At 43.0% G+C, this 20,755-nt stretch overlaps 2 protein-coding genes across 7 annotated transcripts in view; one reads left to right on the top strand and one right to left on the bottom strand.

The window, feature by feature from the left end:
* Positions 1-4,649, top strand: part of ezh1 (enhancer of zeste 1 polycomb repressive complex 2 subunit) — an 11,169-nt gene extending 6,520 nt beyond the window's left edge. For 2 of the 6 annotated variants that reach the window (XM_031867684.1, XM_031867683.1), the window contains exons 11-20: positions 344-528; positions 1,520-1,611; positions 1,909-1,937; positions 2,055-2,180; positions 2,363-2,452; positions 3,280-3,458; positions 3,586-3,681; positions 3,830-3,911; positions 4,003-4,279; positions 4,417-4,649. In XM_031867684.1, the coding sequence (XP_031723544.1) occupies positions 344-528; positions 1,520-1,611; positions 1,909-1,937; positions 2,055-2,180; positions 2,363-2,452; positions 3,280-3,458; positions 3,586-3,681; positions 3,830-3,911; positions 4,003-4,279; positions 4,417-4,477 (1,217 nt within the window). In that variant the 3' untranslated portion in view covers positions 4,478-4,649. Of the gene's footprint in view, positions 1-343; positions 529-1,519; positions 1,612-1,908; positions 1,938-2,054; positions 2,181-2,362; positions 2,453-3,279; positions 3,459-3,585; positions 3,682-3,829; positions 3,912-4,002; positions 4,320-4,416 lie in introns of all 6 variants that reach the window. The other 4 variants (XM_031867687.1, XM_031867685.1, XM_031867688.1 and 1 more) reach the window with 4 other exon arrangements.
* A 1,239-nt stretch (positions 4,650-5,888) lies between these two features.
* cntnap1 (contactin associated protein 1) overlaps positions 5,889-20,755 on the bottom strand; it is a 19,449-nt gene continuing 4,582 nt past the window's right edge. Inside the window, exons 2-24 of the mRNA XM_031867682.1 lie at positions 20,052-20,153; positions 19,205-19,398; positions 18,776-18,929; positions 18,205-18,408; positions 17,755-17,939; positions 17,341-17,490; positions 16,909-17,170; positions 16,035-16,184; positions 15,775-15,949; positions 15,193-15,299; positions 14,950-15,072; positions 14,437-14,640; positions 14,196-14,352; positions 13,981-14,108; positions 13,699-13,872; positions 13,388-13,606; positions 13,028-13,267; positions 12,683-12,922; positions 12,391-12,518; positions 12,152-12,245; positions 11,789-12,019; positions 11,656-11,700; positions 5,889-9,296 (exon numbers count right to left, since the gene is read on the bottom strand). Of these exons, the coding sequence (XP_031723542.1) occupies positions 9,097-9,296; positions 11,656-11,700; positions 11,789-12,019; positions 12,152-12,245; positions 12,391-12,518; positions 12,683-12,922; positions 13,028-13,267; positions 13,388-13,606; positions 13,699-13,872; positions 13,981-14,108; positions 14,196-14,352; positions 14,437-14,640; positions 14,950-15,072; positions 15,193-15,299; positions 15,775-15,949; positions 16,035-16,184; positions 16,909-17,170; positions 17,341-17,490; positions 17,755-17,939; positions 18,205-18,408; positions 18,776-18,929; positions 19,205-19,398; positions 20,052-20,153 (3,866 nt within the window). The 3' untranslated portion in view covers positions 5,889-9,096. The remainder of the gene's footprint in view (positions 9,297-11,655; positions 11,701-11,788; positions 12,020-12,151; positions 12,246-12,390; positions 12,519-12,682; positions 12,923-13,027; positions 13,268-13,387; positions 13,607-13,698; positions 13,873-13,980; positions 14,109-14,195; positions 14,353-14,436; positions 14,641-14,949; positions 15,073-15,192; positions 15,300-15,774; positions 15,950-16,034; positions 16,185-16,908; positions 17,171-17,340; positions 17,491-17,754; positions 17,940-18,204; positions 18,409-18,775; positions 18,930-19,204; positions 19,399-20,051; positions 20,154-20,755) is intronic.

Raw genomic sequence — 20,755 nt, 5'->3', positions numbered from 1 at the left:
GTGTGTGTGTGTGTGTGTGTGTGTGTGTGTGTGTGTGTGTGTGACGCTGTGTGTGGCGCTGTGTGTGGGTGTGGCTGTGTGTGTGTGTGTGTGTGTGGCTGTGTGTGTGTGTGTGTGGCTGTGTGTGCACACGTGCAGATACACAAAGATGGCACCCAGAAATAGCTGTATGTGTGTCAGTGGAGGGTTGTATTAGCCTGACTCTGTGTGTGTGTGGGCAGGTAAAAAAACAAAAAGCTGTCAAAAACCTTTAACCAAGACAAAATAATAGAAAAGAGTTTTATGAAGTGAACTTGTTGCGAAGAGTAGTGATACTACAGCTTTTTTCCTGTGTGCGTAACAGAGGAGAATTCGCGATGCCAGACTCCCACCAAGCCACGTCCAGGGGATGGTGACGGGGAGCAGCAGGCAGGCTGTGCGGTCCAGTGGAGCGGGGCGGAGGAGTCACTGTTCAGAGTGCTACACGGCACATACTTCAACAACTTCTGCTCCATCGCTCGCCTCATCGGCACGAAAAACTGCAAGGAGGTAAAATTGTTCACACACTTAAAGGGATACTTTACCACCAAATGTCCATCTGCATATCAATTGCCAATAGCAATTGTGCGTTGTTAGCCGGCTCATCTGTTTCCTAGCTATATAAGTCATGAATTGTCGTTTAAATGTTAAATAATGAACAAACAAATACTTTCTGTAACTATTGCATAACTGAAGTATAGACAGCATACTTGCGTCGCTGATTTCTGTCGTGTTTGGGCCAGTGCGAGTATAATAGCTAATGTATCCTGTGCCTGTGGTTTTGTGGTGCGGATAATTGGGCTGACTACGGAGAGAATGGCATGTGGCACCATAAACACGGATGCTTACCAGATGTGACGTCTCCCAAATTCTCTCACGATGCAGTCGGTCAGCCTTAGACATTCCCAGACTTGAGTCAAAATGAGTGTCATGTGGGTATGTGCGTAACGAGGCTTGTGGAGAAACATATTACAACATCTAAGTTTCAAAACTTTTTACTTTTGAGCACAACACACGCAGTAAAGAATTGATTAAAAGTAAGACATGTTGAAGCAGCCTTGTCTGTTTACGTCCGCCCTTCTTTAGCGCCTCTTGTCACATGTCCAGACCAGTCCAGCATTGAACTGTCACAGCCCCTGCCGGTATCCAGAGGACCCCGCCCACTGCTTAGCTGAGTGGAAAGGCTGAAACCAGCTGCATCATTATGTATGTCTGTGTCCTAGGGAAGAAGCCAAATCTGGGTTTTGGCCGCCAGAAGTGGTTGAGTGTGTGTGTGTGTGTGTGTGTGTGTGTGTGTGTGTGTGTGTGTGTGTGTGCGCTGCAGTGGAGTTTTGATAACGTAGGATGGAGGGGGACGGATGTTCTTTTCCGCTTGATGGGGCAGAACATGACACGATGTAATTACAATGAAGAAAAAACAGAATTTCTTCACAGTAGTGTACATGTGCAATTAATTAGCAGGATATGTTGTTGTTGTTTATGTCATTGTCACTTTCCACAGGTGTATGAGTTTGCATTGAAGGAAGTCCTCATCCATCGTGTTCCTTTAGTCGACGGAGGCGTCGCGCCCCAAAAGAAGAAGCGGAAACACAGGCAAGATATCTCCTGTTGCTCTCCCTCGCTTGCCCACCCTTTGCTAAATGATGGAAACATTAAGATAACGTGATCTCTCGCAAAAGGGAGCTTGGCCCTCAGTGAAAGCTCTCTGAATAGATAATAAATGATTAAAATCATGCAGAATTACATGTATTCTGCACTGTTGCATCAGTATTTACACTGCATTTAGTTTTCAAATTTCAATTCCTGTTGCTGAAAAGTGAACTGAAGAGGTGTGGAACAAGTTGGAGGAGTTTTGACCCTTTGTGTCTTTGTGTTTGTTTGATGTGGCAGGTTATGGGCAAAGATTCAGCTCAAGAAAGGTATGTTCACCTGGGAAAGAAAGAACCGCCACAGCACAACTATTACTACACTATGCATTCTGAAATATGACGCAGTTCACTGTGCCAGTCTGAGGGCTTTGTCCTCTGTTGCTCCAGATAACTCGTCCAATCAGGTGTACAAATACCAGCCATGTGATCACCCCGACCATCCGTGCGACAGCTCCTGCCCGTGTGTGATGACCCAGAATTTCTGTGAGAAGTTCTGCCAGTGCGAGCACGAGTGTGAGTGTCACCTTTTTCTTATTCACCAATTGCGACCATTCTCCCGTGTACTCGATGCTTCTTCTTTCTTCCACAAAGCAACAAGACAGAAGTATAGCTGTCTCTCTCTCCCTTGTAATGTTGAAGGGAAATTGTTTGTCATAACCACATTTTCCACTGAAAGCTTTTTTTTTTTTTCCCAGGCCACAATAGAGCACGGCAGCAGAATGTAAAACGACTCTGCAGTATTCTGGCAGTGGCCAGAGGAGAAACTGTCCTCTGGCCGGGGATAGGTGGGTGTCTGTTTAATGCAGGGCTGTGTTCACAATGAGGCATTCGCTGCAGCAGCAATGACCTAGAACGGTGTTTTTCCGAAATGGCCACATGGTGGAGGAATGCATTTTTCTATTTTGCCCTCTGGAGAGTTTTACAACAGAGGACGGGGATAAGACGTACGACGGAAATATCTCGCAACGGTTTGGAAAAAGATGGCTTCGCCTCATTTGTTCATCCGTTGTGGCTCGGTCACCTCCCCTCCCCTCCCTCCTCTCCCTCCTCTCCCTCCTCCTCCCTGCCCGACTGTTACCTCGCCTTTTCCCGTAGCAGAGGAGAGCCGGGGCCAAACAGGAAGCAGCCCCCGGTTGCACATGTGTGTGCTCTGGAGACTTGGAGAGAAATCAAAGGGATGTGACAGGCTCTGTGCGTGATATACAGCATCATCTCCAACGTCGGTATGAGTCAGGCAGCTCCAGCTAAACAACGCTTGATGATGCAGTCACATAAAACCCGCACTGGCCGGGGATTCGCAGGTTGAAACGGCAAATGCGTACCGACAGTTTTCCCCAAGCGGAGACTGCTGCAAAGACGTCGGTTATTCTTGCCTGATCCTTCCACTCATCTGCCCGGAGGGTGTTGTGTTTCCTCTGCAGAACTGTATTTCAGCATATCTGCCAGCAGAGGTCTCTGAGCGATGGGCTTCTCAGCTTCACTCGGCCGTTGAGTGTCTGTGCTGCAACTGCATTATGGCGTGGAATTATTCATCATAATCATATTGTGTGTTCTGCCAAGTCATATCATGTATATTCTTTCAGAGCAGCTGCGTGTCCTAATGTTTTTCCAGGCCAGAACCGCTTCCCAGGCTGCCGGTGTAAGACGCAGTGCAACACTAAACAGTGTCCGTGCTACCTGGCCGTGAGGGAGTGTGACCCAGACCTGTGCATGACCTGCGGCACTGCAGATCACTGGGACAGCAAAGCCATCTCCTGCAAGAACTGCAGCATCCAGAGAGGCCTGAAAAAGGTACACAAGGACGCTCGAGGGTCTAAATGGTTACATGTTTCAAACCTGATGCTTTGTTATTCTGCAGAGACGTTAGTGTAGATTTATATGACTTGTGGAGTCCTAACCTACTTGTGACTTCTCTCAGCACCTGCTTTTGGCTCCATCAGATGTCGCCGGATGGGGCACCTTCATCAAAGAGCCGGTTCAAAAGAACGAGTTCATCTCTGAATACTGCGGAGAGGCAAGTCCATGCAGTTTCGTCAGATTAGAAAATCTATATATAGTTTAGGCTTGATTGAAGTTTTGTACTTGCAGTGTTTATTATTCCTGTGTGTGTGTGTGTGTGTGTGTGTGTGTGTGTGTGTGTGTGTGTGCGCACGAGCGAGCAGCTGATCTCCCAGGATGAGGCGGACCGACGCGGAAGGATCTATGACAAATACATGTCCAGCTTCCTGTTCAACTTGAACAATGGCAAGTATTCCCTCTTCCTCCACTGCTCATAACCACACCATGCTATATGTTATTTGACATATTCCCCAATGTGCTCCATGTCTCTCGGTAGACTTTGTCGTGGATGCCACGCGTAAGGGAAACAAAATTCGCTTTGCAAATCATTCAGTTAACCCAAACTGCTACGCAAAAGGTAAGACTGAATCAGTTTGTTTTACTACGGAGTCAAACGTGAGTTTAGATTACTTTTGTGGGATGAAAGCATGTCTTTCGTTGGCTAATGCTGTGTTTGTTACCATTGCAGTGGTAATGGTAAATGGAGACCACCGCATTGGTATCTTTGCCAAACGAGCTATCCTGCAAGGAGAGGAGCTCTTCTTTGACTACAGGTAGAGTCACAGGCCTTTTAGTGACTCCAGCAGGTTCGAAGTAAAATAAAGACCAGGCCGTGCGGTACATTGTGGTAAACTAATCTACCAGTATCCGTAGTTCCTGTATACTAACTCTGACTTTTCATCTTCCACAGATACAGCCAAGCGGATGCCCTCAAATATGTGGGAATAGAAAGGGAGGCCGACATGGCGTAGCTACACCTGCTGCCTACCTCCGTAACCGTTCCCTCAACCCTTCAGCCGCCCACTGATGCTTCTTTCCCTCTCCGTAGCGCCACATCTAGCTGACGAGTTTCAATGAACAGTCGCTGTCTCTGCCCTCTCTGCTGCACTTCTAAAAATAGAGAGTCCCCCCCCCCCCCCACCATGCCACCTCCTTCAGTGACAGCAGTCAGCTCTCCCCTCTCATCTGCCCCAAACCCCGCCCCACCTACCTGCAAGAGTGTATACGCCAAGCTTATGAAACTAAACTATTTAAAGTGGAAATACTATTAATCTGTATCGCTTACCGCAGCAAGAGGATCACATGTTTTTTTGTGTTTTTCTTTGTTTCATCTTGTTAAAAGCAAAGAGGTTGTGATTACCCATCATACAGTGTGTTACTCTCTAAGCAGTTTTGTTACTGTACTTATAGACCGGCTTTTTCTTTGACCTCTCAATACGTAACGCAAGCTTTTACATCGTACCTAATGATGATCAAGTGAAATGCATGTGCTGTGTCTTGGATAAGCAGAAACCAATATACGATGTTAGCCCACAGCATTAGCTCCAGTCAGATTCTGCTCCGTGCGGTCTCTTAGTATTGTAGTGTGATGTTACCCGCCACCTGTTCCTCAGGAGATCTCCACCAGGTTCAACAGCTTTGTATGTTCTTCTGGGAGCTTTTTCTAGCGGCAAAGTATCACCGCCACATCTTGATGGTGAGATATAAGTTATTGTGCATTTATATCATTGTTCTGCAAAAAATAGGCAACCAGACAAGAAACCGACTGACTGAATGTAACCTGTGGTGATGATGGCGAAGAGATCTCATCCCTCTTTTCATTTTTTTTACGCATTAACTCGTTCTATTGGTACTCTGACAGATGTGCACGCACATCAAACATTTATCATCACAGTTACATTGATCTTGAGGACTTCATGTTTTGTGAAGGAAATCATTAAAACATTAACAAGTCGCACGGTAAATGTCGTCGTTTAAAAAGTCATACAAGTGCCAAATGAGTCCACAAAAGGCTGAAACAGTGAGGATGTGTTGCATAATTAACAGTGTGTTAAAGGTAACCTTTGCAAGGTTGTGACCCTGGGAAAAGCAAAATTATCAGTGTTTGACCAAATATTAAAGTCCCCCCACATGTGAATGTAAAATATATTTTTATCATCTTCCTTATTTGTTTTATATGTCCACCCTGTTTTTCATTTGTAAAACATCAAAGCCCACTCTTAAATGAGATCTTTCTCAAAAGGGATGAACAAAATGAGGAGTTTACTGCTATGTACAGTGTCTGCCTATAAAAATGAAAGTTTAACTTTATACATTAAAACATGCTGTTCTAGTCCATGAGTTTGTCTGTGCAAAAAAAAAAAAAAAAAAAAACATAGACAATTTCCTTCAAGCTTCTTTTATTGGGTTTGGCTTTGCCTTTGATTTACACAGTAATGGTCATTTACAGTGAAAGTATTACAAAAGAAATCAAGCAGACATAAGAACAGAAATAAAATTTCAGTGTGATCACAAGCACAACTGTAATGATCATTTCTGGTCCCTGTTGCAGAAGGATTTGGTTTGACGGTGCAGAGAAGCGGTCTGACCTGCTTACTAATCACTCTGGTGCTTTATCGTGGGATTATATATGATATCACAGATTCTGCAGATTCATATGAGTCTGTAGTAAGTATTAAGACCTTAAGTATTGTAATCTCTATACTTTAAATAAAGTTAAGACTCAAATCATGACTTTCTCATAGCCCCAATTTAACTTTATACCCCTTTAAATGTGTTTTTAAACTTTGATTAAACTCCAGGAAGCATTAAGCAGCCCCGAAAAAAGGTATAGATTTGGTGAAATCAGCAGAAAGCCTGTCTGAGCTAACAACATCCTTCTGGCCTACTCCCTCTACTGGCCATTTTTACCTTAATCCCTTTTATTCCCGCCCTATATGATCCCAATCAGCACAGATTCAACGTGCTTGAAATTGAACAACTGAAGCCTGAACACGGAGAATCCACTCTTGAGCTATACACGCAGACCTCTTTTCTGTCTCATTGCTCTACGGTCGGTGCACGACTATAAGTGAATTGGACAGTTGGCATCAGTGCACGCGATAGTTTTTTCGAAAGAGAGTCGTCGGTTGGCAAACTATGAATACACAAACATATAAACATCTAGTCAGTCACACATACACACACGCTCCAGGGACCACGTGTGATTTACTAGTGAGTGGCAATGAAGTGACGATGCTAGGCTGAATGTTCATATAGCCGGTTGAATACATTGAGGTGTATACATTTACATGATACATAAGTTTACTCTTTCCTAATAGACAGCAAAGCATATTTGGCCCAAGTTTGTTGACCTTTGAGTGTTGATTGTCTATTTAACAAAAAACACAAACTATTCTTGGTGTCGATCACAAACCAACAGTTTCACTCCGTTTGCTCACTTTTCATTATCATTCATCACATTGAATCTTTCTTAAAAATATAGCCTGTATACACGCCAGTTTTGGCCGAATCTATACAATTTCATACATTGTTAGGAAGTAGTGCCTTTTACGGTAATTTGCAGTCTTTTACATCCTTTCACTGTACAATTGTGCACAGTTCTGCCCATATGTAATGGAAGAAACAAAACAATGTGGAGTTTTGGAGGTGTATTAGTGCTACAGAGAACATGTTCTGTACTTTCTTTATCCTGAGCATTCCAAAAAGCTACCGTGAATAAGTTTACTTTCAGTGCTAAGCAGCCTACAGTGAAAACACCTGAGCAGGTCTTCACTGTAGCGTCCGCTCATACATTACACAGTCAGAGGATTTACATTCAAAGCACTCCATTTAACTGCTTTCAACTTGTTTTGTATAAACCACAGGAATAAAAAAAAAAAAAATCACATTATTCGTATATTCACGTATACACTCATTACATCCTACTTGCTATTGTGCATCTGCAAATTAAACATCAACATCATTGGTGGCTGGAAAAAAAGCTCATATTATTGCATGTTAAGTGCGGTCATGCTCTACTAATGCATAGCTATGTTACAAATGTTTGACTATTTTTCCCACATAGGCCTACGCAATAGTGCTCCAGTATCAAGGAGAGCTGTGGTGAGTGATGATATAGCCTGAAGCTTTGGTTGCACCACACATCAAACGAAATTTCATCTTACCAGAGAAGAAGATTTCATTGGACTATACAGGTAGAATTTTTGACTTTCCACCGAAAGCAGCTAAACAAGCAGCAGCAGCAGCGGCGGTGACGCCGTGCTCGGCTAACTGTCCTACAGCAATATGCAAACATTTTAGAGCAGTATGAGTTGGAAGTAAAATATTAGTATTTACACTCTTGTGGTCCTCTGTTCATATGTTAGTGTGTGTGTGTGTGTTTATATGTGCTTCTCCACATAGCCACAGGGAGCAGCTGTTTCCTGAAAGATGCTCATAATCAAGAATCGAAAGGATTGTGAGAAGGCTGATCCTTTTTGTTGTACTGTTGTTAGACAGGTATGGTGAGTCAAACTCTCTTTAGCACCGAGCTATTGGCAGCTTGACCATAATATAAGCGAGTAGAAGTAAGACGGAAGGAATGAGAACTTGGGTATGTAGGTCACCCTGTCCCTGCTGAGCTTCATCACCTCATTTTTTGTTTGTTAGCTCTCAACACCAGGAGGAGTATCTACATATCATCGCACTCTCATTTCCGAAGCCCCGTAGCTGAGAATGTGTTTAGGAGTCTGAGCATACTGTGAACGGCAAAGTTGCTATCTACTGACACTATGGCAATTCTGAACCACTTACATGTGCCATTCTGTACAGGTAATGCACTGTTATAGGCTGCACTACAACAATTATAAGCGTGTATACCTTTTACAATCTCTATATATGCATCGTATCAAAGCTCCATGCTCGTCGGTGCGTTCTCTCTTCGGTTGGATGTTTTTATTCAGGAACACCAGTTTTGTTTCTGTGATCTGAGTTGTTGTTGTTTTTTATGCACTGATGTGCTTTTCTGCTCAAATGCCAAGACGGATCATAAGCTATGATGTCAAAAATGGCTCCATGAGAGATTGTCATCAAAAGGTATATCTTAGATGGCAATAGATCTATACAGTAAGATATGTTTTAGCTTTAATTGATCTTGAAAGTGGTTCAGGAAAAAAAAAAGAATCAATCAATAAAAGGGTTAGATTATAATCAATTGATGTTCCAAATATAACTAAACACCCCTTAAATCCTGATCCCACAGTGTCTTATCTAAACCCTGTCTGAATAAGCTATAATATTACTTCAGGTCAAGCTCGCTCAGATGAGGCACTTCAGTATCTCACCCTGCAACACAGTGTGAGACTTGTTGGCTACTCACGCAACATGGCGCTTGACGTGAACTTTTAAGCCTTACCAAAATACATACTATGTAGAGCACCAGGCATCTGATCCCACTCAACCCGAGGAAACGAACACAAACCAAGATGTAAAAAAAGAGAACGAAAGAATTAGAAAACTTAATACCGGTATCTGTGTTTGTTTTAAGTGCTATTTCCCTCTCCCCATCCCCCAGTCAAACCCCACCCACTGTCCCAAAGGTCCTGTGATGCTAGTCGCTCCTGAACTCCTCATCAATTTGCGGGAGGTTCTTCTTTTCTCTCCTCAGGGTCTCCGTCAGGGGCCTGGAGCTGCTGGGGGAGTCCAGGTTCTTGGGTTCGTTGGTGCGGTAGCTGCCCTTCTGCTGATACGCATAGACATAGATGCTGTACATGCCTCCAAAGAGCAGCAGCAGTGCCAGGATGACTATCACTAAAGGATAAAAAATAGCACAGTCAGAGTTAATCTCTAATATGAGGAAAGATATGCTTCTGGAAATACTGATAAAGAGCAGGCACTGTTTTTAATGCTATGTTATTGCATTATATCAGTATACATCATACAGAGCAGTGTATGCTGCGACTGAATCCAGCATTTTTTATTTCTACAAACATCGTTGGTGCCATGAGCTTTGTATTTACATTGCTTATGAATTTCACACATTTCAAAATGCACCTGTCATTGAAGCAGACTGGCCAGTAGGCTACAAGAACTCTTAGTTAGTTTGTTTGTTTGTTTAAAGTATCACTGATCACAAGTTCATTGCACCTCTTGATACAAATGCAGTTCAAAGTGCTTTATATAAAGCAAGGTTATATCAATGGAACAAAAAGAAAATAAAGAGATGAGCAGTAATTATTTACAGCAGGAGAAGAAAAACAAGAGCTATGTAACAACAAAAAAGACAGAAAAACATTCACAGAATACTTCACCCTCAAAATGACCATTTGTTTACTCACCGCGTGTGACCTTAGTTCAATTCTTGAAGAAAACTGTATTTTTTCTCACATGCCTCCACCGCCTCATGCACGTATTTGCAGCGCGCCTGCGCAAACTCTAGACGGCAGTGGCGGAAGTATTTGAAATGTAAGATTTGTTTGTAAAGTAGTGAGCATACGACTGAACTTCACTGTTTTTATTCGTACTGGAATACGAATAAAAATGTCCAAAGCTTGATTGTAAGTTAACTCAATGTGAGTTATAAATAACTTACTGAATGCAATCGCACTAGGTTTAGAGCAAGCTCTTGGGACATGAGGGAGATTGGTGGCTTTGTGCTGGGTTTGTAAATTCAGAGCATAGTCATGAGGTTTGTGAAACCTGAGGTGCTCTGATCTTTTTGTACTGGCAAGCATCACACTGAGACTGATCTTAAAAATAGTTCCCAGGTGCTACTAATTTGATTGATTGTTTAAAGGTCATGTCAGCTTCCAAAATGAATCCTGGATTTGTAATGTGGTCACTTGTGGTCCCTGAGTATTCACAGAGCAGCTGCCTGTGAGACAGAATTGTTGTTCAGTAGGTCAAGCTGAAAACAGACCTCAGCCCTTGTCCTCTCTGTGTAGTTTTAATGTCCTCCCCCTGTGTTTGCTCGGGTTTCCTTTCACAGTCATGCAGGTCAGTGGATCTGGAGACACTAAATTGCCTGCAGTTGTGTTTCTTTGTTGGTCAGTCAGTGTGTTCATTGTGTAATGGACTGGCGAAATGTCCACAGTGTATCCCAGCCTTTTTGCCTTAGGTTCATAATCTCAATTAATGGATATAGAGAATGGATCGATGCTGCTGAAAAGACATACAGCACCCAGCACAGAGCTTAGAACACACAAATCGTATTTAAAGTGATATTGTCACAGGACAGAAGAAGGAATCTTCTTGCAGTTTTGTTTTATTGACTATATTTTTCAGTCGTAACCTTTTTATCCTGTGCAGAATATCAGACAGGGATGATGTCTGATAACCTGAGGGGGAACATTGTTGGGATGATTTGAAAGGCGCACCAATTATTCATGGCACGCTGATGTCCTGCATTAGCATAATACCTCTGAATCTGGAATGATCTATTAAACTGAAGCATCTATCAATGATGAACAGTAAGCTGGGCCCATGCAGACTAAATATAGCTGATCCGGTGAAGGTCTCAGAGAGCAGACAGTCTCTCTGCTGCAGTTTAATCCTGAGACTCTACCCTCTCCTGCTCATCAGAGAGACCTGCTCTAATTTTTTCCATCATCTGTAATACTGTGCTGCAAACCGCTCATCTGGTCCCAACACTCCTCTTGTAATACGGTGCAGAGTTATCATGGGGATTAAATAGTGGAATAAGTATATTAAATTTAGATTTCCCCACCCCCCCCCAGAAATCCATAGATATAGGCCCAGGGTTAGTTTTTTTCTCTTGCAAGGACATATAGGTCTATTTTACTTGAATTCATTTCCTTCATATAGATTAAAAAGATAATCTGACCTCAACCAAATAAAAGATCAAATCAAAAAGATTCTTCGGTGTGATAATAATGCATTAGAAATGTCTGACTGTTCATTTGTTCATTTTTGTGACTGCTATCTCAAATGTAATACATTTGAATGTATTACATTTGCTATCTCAATAGCAGTCAGACACTTAAATAAACATTCAAAAGTCCACATTGGAATTTGACAAACCTGCTCTAATTTAGGATAATAGGATTTTAGGGAAAAGGGAAAGAGAAATTCAAACAGCTGATTTGTGTTTTCTGGGAGAGGAGGGAAATAGTGAGCAAAACAACCAATTCTATAAAGAAGCAGATCTTACCTGTTATCCAAAACAGGCCAAGGTCATCGTGGATATAAAAATACTCTGAAAGGGAGAGGTGCACAAATAAGTGGATGAACACAGAATAATATTCCCTTTTTGTACAGGTGCATTATGGGACATATAAACCCACCTATGGTGGTAAACCAGGGGTCTACCTCCCATGGTACATAACCCAGGATAGGAGGGAAGGCGCCACAGTTGGACTCAGATACGTAGCCTTGTGTCGTTACCGGAGGGTCGGTTTCATTTGGACGGAAGAAGGCCTTTAACGGGGCGTAGACATTGTATCTCACACCAGATATGCAGCCTATGAAGCCTGGAGCATTATGCCTCTGGATCTCATAGTCAATGTCGCCAACCTCTGAAAGAGTGGAAACAATTAAACATCAACAGAGTTCCAACTTAAAATAATGATAATAATAATAATACTGGCAGCAAGATGAAAACATTAGCCCACGTGTTCTCATCAATAATTGGTAAATTGGATATTTACCCATCACTCTGCCCAAGAACATGGACTTTGGAGAGTCAAACCTGGCGTCCTCCACTAAGGTTATCTTTTCCACTATGGGCTCCATGTAGTCCACCTGTGGGCAGGGCAAAATAAGACAGAGTTTATTACCTTTATGAGCAAGGCTAGCTGTTTGCAGTCTTTATGCTAAGCTAAGCTAAGGTGAGTGGACAACAGTCTATTACTTCACTGAAAAGAACAAACCACAGATCAGCATAAACCTGTGTTTTGATGGTTCTGTTGTGTCTGGTTATGTTGACGTAGTGGGGGTATCCGTCTGCCAGGTTTCGGTGAGTCAGCTGGTACTTGTGTGTTATGAGCCCCAGCTTATACCTCAGATCTACACTACCTATAGAGAGAGAGGAAACAAAAGACATAAATACTGTTTTTTTCACAAGTAACTGCTTCACATCAACCTCTGCAGTAGTTTTGAGGGAGTATTACTCCGTAATCTGTGAATAAAATGAACCTGCAGCTTTCACTTTCTCAGATTGTTTCTGAGCTTCCCCCTACCGTCAGTCTTCAGGATGATGGCAATGTAGTCTTGCACGAAGGAGCTGATGTAGAGCAACACGGCTGGTGTAGAAACGGTGCTGAAACTGAACTCAATGTCATCTGCTGTGTCATTGTAGCCGAGGCTAAAGTTGTCATAATGCGGGTCGATCCAGTTGGCCCATGCTGCCTCGTCTGATATAGGCTTCTTTCGTATGTTGTATCTCAGCCACGAGCCGATCTCAAAGAAGGCTCCGATGTCTTGACAAAAGATCATTGTGAAATTAGATGTCAGTTGCAAAGTATTGCTGCCGATGTTGTCAGTTACTATGTGAAGGTATTTGTCAGAAACATGCATGAACTCACCTTTATGACAGTAGAAGCCATCAAAAGCTGTGTTGTTACAGTCGCAAGTGTAGCAAGCGTAGCCTTCTATACACTGGCCGCTGTTTCGGCATGGTATGGTAGCATTCAGACACTGTCCCGTACAGTTCCTCCTTATACCCTGTTCTTCATTTACTTTCCCCTCAAGATCAAGAGGAACACCGTTCATCCGCAATCCTCGGAGACACCCCAAGAATGGTCTCAGGGTGCGGTTGGCTGCACCTATTACAAAAAATACTTTTATCAGTGGTTATTCATCTTTATTAAAAGTTTAGAGAGGATACAATAAGTCCACTGTACGTACGTCATGACAAATATCCAAGTTCACCTCAGCCAACCTACCTACTAGGACAGGATGCGTAAACCGCATGGTGACAAAAGTCTGACCTGGAAAACGTGTGACGGCCCACGGCTGATAATCAACCTTGATGCGGGCTAGCTTCACATTAATCTCGGCTTGAACAAAGTGCCACTCGTTGTCATTGAGTGCCACGGGGGAGTGTAGTGTCACATTAACGATGCCGTCACCAACCATGAATACCATCATAAGGTTATGGGTGGCTGGAAGAGAAAAGAAGACATGGAAAGGTTGTTGTTAAATACATCAGATGTATGAGGAGAATAGCTCTCTGGTAGCAGATGAGTCAACTCACAGTTCAGCTCTACCCGAATGAAGTTTCGCAGTTGGTCATCAGAATTCTCCAAGAACACGCCGTGGTCACGATAGGTTTTGAAGTGGAAGGAGATGTCGGCGCTGGAGCCGGGCCTGAAGGTCGGGAAGGTTATGTAGGTGGGCTTGGTGAAGGCGATTGTGTTCCAGATGTTTCCTTTGGAAAACATTGAAATACGTTTACCATACATGTATAAATAAAAAAAACTGTTTCAACAAAGCAGAGCATCACCGTGTCAACACAACCCTTAATATTTAAGCTCACTGTCGCCATGGCAGCGGAGGGGTCCGACGGTGTATTGTGCTTCTGAGCCGGTCCTGTTGGTGTCCCCGACTACCACCTTCCTAACGGGCAGATGGTCTCTGAAGTCCAAGTAGCCCTTATCTGAGTACCTGAAAAAGCCACAGTGGGGAGGTTAAGACTTCATCGTCAGTGTCACAGATACAAGCTAAACCTGCACAGTGCGTCCCCTCTCTTACCATTGTCTATAGTCGGCATCGCAGTTGCATTGAAACTTGGGGTCGGTGCAGGTTTGGTTGATAGCGCAGCCACACTTTTGGACCTCTCTGAATGTTCCACCCCAGTAATAGTGACTCTCATTGTTACGACCGATCCAGTAACCAAAAGGTCTTCCGTCTATTTTGAAAAAGAAATGGTGTGTTAGTTTACTATATTTCTTGTTTTCCATAAGCACACTACCAAATTAATAAGCTGACTTACTCGGGGTGTTGAGGAGACGGGACTTGTAGCAGGAGTAGTCGATCCACTGCTCGCAGTACACAGAGGTGTTGGCTAGGGCAGTGACTTCATCCCAGGTGGCGTTCCAGTAGTTGACATCTCCTATATACGGCCGGTCTATTGAGCTCCCAGACACCTTGGTACCATCCACACGGTCATTCAGAATCACTGTCCAAGCTTTATATGCTGTGAAGAGGCACAACAAATATACTGCATGGTGATTAAATGTTGAAACAGAAAGATGGAGGCAATATTAATGTTTTAAAGGAAAAGAATAAAACACAAACGGAAAGGTAAGAAATAGGAAATGCAGACACATCTTGTTTTATAACGTCTTTTAATTTCCTCATGGAATTTCAGCAAACACTTCTCATTACAGGAACATGATAACCTGACTCTCAAGCTTTTCATTAACAAATCCGTTGAGGATCCAGCAAACACTGAGCACACAGTGCTGATAAAAGCTGTATTTTATTAGTGACAGTGATTACTTACACTTAATTTTGCAGTACACTTCAAATGGTTTCAGCGGCCCGCTAAGGTCAGGATCGATGGTGTAATTTCCAGACCAATACTTGCCGCTGAGTCTGTAGGCCTCGCATGACTCTTTGTAAACCGCTGTTCAAGAAGCGAGATGATCGATTTGTTATTATTAGGAAGAAATACGGTATGGGCCAAGTTGTAATCGACTGCAAAGAAATAGTTATTAAAGTGAAAATATTGCCAGCCAGCACTTACACATGTGACACACCTCTCCTTTGTAGCCTGTGTTCTCACACAGACATATAAAGTCATCCCAGGACTGGATGCATCTGCCTTCATGTTCACATGGATTTGGACTACATCTGTGAACAAATGACATGCCAATACTGAGCATTTGGATGTTACAAAAAGGGGAGACTTGCATTAAGTGTGTAATTTGCTCTCTTTCATCTATTTTCTCTGTTAGCTGCTTTTTGTTTAGAACCTTTTAGATAAGGTTTGATGAGGGGATGAATGCCATTAGTTCTAAAGAAGTTATTTCTCACTCTTGAGACTCACAATTCAATGCCAAATGCTTCACAAACATCTTGAAGGAGATCACATTACATTGACAACACCATAAAAGAGCCAAGGCCATGTAGAAATAATGACATGTTATAGGAATGTGTGTCATTTTAAAAGAGTATGGTATGACAGGGGTATATAATTGGTAGCTACAACTTAAATGACATGAGAAGACATTATTGCAGCGCCATATTTATCTGTTTCCTTGTGCAATTGTCCTGCTATTAATGAAACTATCAGTCATATTAGTGCTGTATGTTTTATGTTTCTTACCTGTCAGTGATGCCACAAGTGCCCAACAACAACTCAGCATAGCGCCCCCACTGTCGTTGCAGAATAATGTCAATATCAAGCTGTTCATTGTCTATGAAGATATGCTGCATGCAACCATGGAAGCGGTTCAGCTTGGTCTCACACTTCCGTATTGTGTTATTGGTTTTCGGACAACCTAAGTGCAGGAAAGCAAACGTATGTTTTGGACCGTGTAGATTTCAAAGTTGATTTCAGGAGTTGTGAACAAGTCATCCCCTCACCTCCGAAAAAGTAGCGGTCTCCTGTCCGAATTGTGAATGGATTGGTAATCTTAAGTGGAGAGCCCTCCTCCTCATCAATTGTGAGGGTCATCAGGTTGTCTCTGGCTGCTAAATCCACCGTGTGCCAGTAACCATCATTTAGCCGGTAGCCTAGAAATTGGAGAAATGTCTGTCATGCTTTGTTTCTACAATCAGATTCAGTACAGAGATCTAATGCAGTATTTATCATTGCCTGCACCTTGCAGCACTATATACATTCATAAGTGTTAGTTAAACCACGCCCCCAGACAGGGATTGTCCAATCACAGTTTAACAACCGTAAACCAGGCATAGCAGGTTACACTCTAGCTATTTTGGGTATCTAATGAGTTTGTAGGTAGGTGTCTTTTTTTAACTTATGCAAAACCAAAGACACAAGCAAAATTGTAGTGTGTTTTTAATCTTCTATAACATAAGCTGCAGACGTTAGCGTGGCCGAAACATTAAACTTCTGTCTTTTAGCACAATATCATGTATGTAGTGTTCTAGCACATGTTTACGACCCTTTTTTATAGGGTCATTAAATCAGCTGGGAACCTTAAAAAGTCAGCTGGAAACTGTTTTAGAGTTTTAGAGTTAGCATTAGCTTAGCTAGCTAACCACAGCTGATAGAATCTGTCAGCGACAGTTGTCATTTCAGCAGACAAAATCCACAGCTGTTGGCTACCTCGGAGAAGTGAGCTTTTATCTACCTGACATAGTAACAGTAACTTAGGGGCGGGGTTTGAGAAACCTGCCAAAAGAATGAGGCATTAAAAATCGTATGCTCCAAAATCCTTAACTGTTATCTTTACTGTCATACCGGTCAAGGCCAAAAACTGCATTATTAACCCACCGGCAGCAAACTGGAGTTTCTTCTTCCCAGGCTGGAATATAGTGACGTTGATCTGTCCCTCGCTCAGTCCCAGCTCAAGGGCACCCAGGTCATCAGCAAATCGCGTGAACATAAGCAGCCCCGTGTAGTCCCACGAGCGGAACTTAAACTTGACAAACATGCGAGGCCTCCTGAAGAAGCCCGGCACCTGCAGGTAGTTGTTGGGCCCGGCAAAAGTCATCGGTTTGAGCAGAATGTCCCTGCAGGCGTAATGCATCTTTTTCTGAGGGTAAAAAAAAGAGAAATACGAGTTACAATGAAAATATTTTCTCTGATATTGTTATTGTTTTGTTCGCATGGAACAGATGAAGTAATGCCGTTTGGCTATAATTCATGGAGATCCTCGGAACCAGCGACATTACTGGGATGCTGTATGATGGTTTGAAGCCCTACCTTTCGTGGGATGCGGATTTCAGGTTCTTCTCTCTTAGCCTTGTTGATGATGTTGACATCATTGATGAAGACATTCTCCAGGCAGCCCCGGAAATTTTGTGTAGTGGGCAGGTGAGGCAAATTTTGCTCTATGACACCTCCTACATATAACTAGGATAAAGGCATTAGGGCACTCATCAACATCATCATTAACAAGTGTAAATGTATGCACAGTATAATTAAATGCAAAAATGTATATTTGAATAAAACTATTTGCTTTCAACTTGTAAGAAAAATGCTTTTGGAAGTATCCTCCAAAGAGACATTAAGCAAATGTATTCAGCATACGGCTCATTCATCATTTCCTTCACTTATCATGGCCTTTACATTTTACACTGTAACTATACACATAGATGTGATCCTTATATGAGGTACCTGCGTGTCCAGATCCAGGTGTGTAAACTCTCCTGTGCAGATGGCCGTGACTGTGTGACTGTCCACTGTGAAGTTCACCTGTCGACCGGAGCGCTTGATGGTGACATAGTGCCAGTGCAGATTATCAAGAAGGCTGCCAGCAGTCAGTGTAGTACGACCATCAAGTTTGTGTATTACACTACTTCCTAAAAAAAAAAAAAGAAGGCGAGGACAGTGGGAGGTAAAAATTACAACAATAATTCCTCTAAATCAGCTCAAACTGAGAGACAATGCTGAAATGTAGAGCTCCGGTCAAAGATCTAACAGTCAATATATTGAGTTTTCTCCCGCAGACAACGTGGCTCCATTTCAGTATTGAGATGATGATTGAGAGCTGGAGATGGATGTCATTGTCTCACATGCCACTATTTTCTTCACCCGTAACTCCATCAAACAACGCAGGCTCTATACCTAGGCTGATGTGCAGGTAAAGACGGCCTCTCTTCAGCTCCAAGGTGAAGAGGTCTCCTTGAATCCCCTCACTGTGTAATAGCAGACCATCCTGCTCCAGAGTCTTGAAATTTATGGCGATGTGGTCGTGCAGTGTACGGGACCTCTTTTCTGGGTACATGTAGACCACTGAGTCGTCCCCGTTGTACTGTAGAACATAGGAATCTGCAGACAAAATTTCCAAATGGATTCAATAGTTCAAAATTCACAACAGAGGATGTGACGTACATATTGGGTTAAAGTCTTATGTAGCATTTTAGGTTTTAAGGATTATTGGAGTAAATGCTTCATGGCACATTTCCTGGAGCTCATCAGATCTGTTTGCATCTAGCTCGTGTATGATGTTTCTGAGTATGAATCAGGTGATACTCAGCTTAGTCATTTATTAACTCGGAACATATTGTAGCATATTTGGCGCTCAGATTTAGTGGCATATTATTAAATACGATTAAACAGTGGGATTGTAGAAAGTCCCTGGAATTGAATCAGATGACTGTAAATCCCTGGGTAGCGTCCATCCGTCATTTTTTACCATAAGAGCAGCCATACAGCTCCAGCCTCACGCCGATCTTCCCTCCATTCTCCGTGTTCCACGCCAGAGGCAGCAGACGGATGTGTTTAGCGGTAAAGGCGTAATGGAAGACATTCCTCTTCAACTGATAATAATTCCAGTTCGCAGGCAGTGTCTGCAAACAGATGAGAGCGGCAGTTATTGAGTCAATGCAACGGTGTTAGCGCCTTATCAAGGGACTGGTGATGAACTGATGATGAGATTAGCTTCGTCAGTGTTGAGAGAGATAATATGCTGCGCTGTCTTTGTTTCAGTGCCAGTGACAATGAATTGAATAGAACACCCACTGAATCATCGGCTGTAAAGATTACATTTGACTAGTTAATCCTCGCCTCATCCCCGTTATGGCCCTCATCCCGCCCCCAGCCATGCTGGCTCAGTGACACCTACAGAGTTGCCTCCATCCATGATGTACGGCGTCCAGGAGTCCGGTCGGTCTCCATAGAGCAGGGTGTACTTGGTGATCCAGTCATAGGAGTTGAAGGTCCCCTGGGTGGCGATGGCCACCAGTCGATACTTCCTGCCCAGGTCGACCTGCAGCCACGGCTGTCTGTCCCTTGGCGATGGGGACCAGCCACTGCTGCCTGAGGGGGGAGAAAAAGGAGAGTTTGACTGGAGATGGGGGGGGGGACAGATATATGATGACCGAAGCAATTGTGACTTCAACTGAATTTGTAACTCATGGCAGCCGTTTTAAGGTCCTGTTTAATGTGTGTGGGGGGACTCTAATGAGTAAAGCCCATCTACTGTTTTGTCTGGGATTGGACAAGCCTTTAGTATTTGGCAGATTACCCAATATAACTCTCAACTATACTCTAGGCCTCCATCTGAAAGCCAGCTAACAAGCAAATATCCCAAATAAATTCCCACAGTCACTATAAGTGTTCCTTCAGTTGATAGATTATGTCATCTGAGGTCTTTTTTTCTGTGCTAAAGTGAAAGTATATAGAGAGAGAGAGTGACAGATCCCCAATGAGTTCTAGGAGTCCCAAACACATATTGCACTATATCTGTCACTGTGAAGATTCTCACGATGAGCATTTTGACTTGTAAAACACAAGTTTAACTTATAACATTACTGTACTAACAGGACCGGAGTTATTCATATTATTAGTTACTGTACACCTGTGCATGTCCTGCAGTGATAAGTTAAACCATCTGCCATTAGAAAGGTCTGTATAAGGTGAATGGTGTGAAATCATGGATGAACTCAAAGACACTACAACTAGGAACTTACCATACAATTTGGCAAAGTTGGCAGAGTAAAGAAAGTTATATCTGGAGGAGGCCAGGAAGGAAGAGGCGTAGAGGCTGGAGACCAGCGGATCAACACATTCTCCTGCAGTAACAATAAGGAGGACACCAAGATCAGGAGTAATTTAAAAAGGACCTCTCATCATGCAGGATTCACATCACTTTCAAAATGATATAGTTCTGGGCAACACGGACTTGCACAGCTTGAGAAGAACCAACCGTTTGCAGTTCAATTAGAAGCTAGTCCATGCTCCATTAGACGTAAAAAACTCATTTGGACAGATCAATCCAATTAAATTCAGGGCATGGCGCAAACGCATTTAGTCTTTCTGCTGGTAGAGGTAGACAGATAGTGAGGTGACCGATTCATATTCCACAGTAAACAACAGTCCTTAATGGCTTCCCTTATAAGACTTAACATCCTGGCATCTACACTTGAGCGTGCATCATCTTTCACTTCTTCACAGGACGGGTGGGACGAGTGGTGAAATACGACACCGACAGCTACTGATTATGCACGCTATCTCTGAGATAAACTATTGTGATAGTCATGCGGTTACACCCCCTTCCTATTTCAAAAGAGGTCTGGTCCTAGAAGGCAGAATAGAAATGTTGCTGCGTCACATCAATGTCTTTGTGGGTGTGTGTGTGTGTGTGTGTGTGTGTGTGTGTGTGTGTGTGTGTGTG

The sequence above is a fragment of the Anarrhichthys ocellatus genome, unplaced genomic scaffold (assembly GCF_004355925.1).
Source record: "Anarrhichthys ocellatus isolate YVR2014 unplaced genomic scaffold, GSC_Weel_1.0 scaffold40, whole genome shotgun sequence".
Lineage (NCBI taxonomy): Eukaryota > Metazoa > Chordata > Actinopteri > Perciformes > Anarhichadidae > Anarrhichthys > Anarrhichthys ocellatus.
This window is presented reverse-complemented; position numbering and strand designations above follow the sequence as displayed.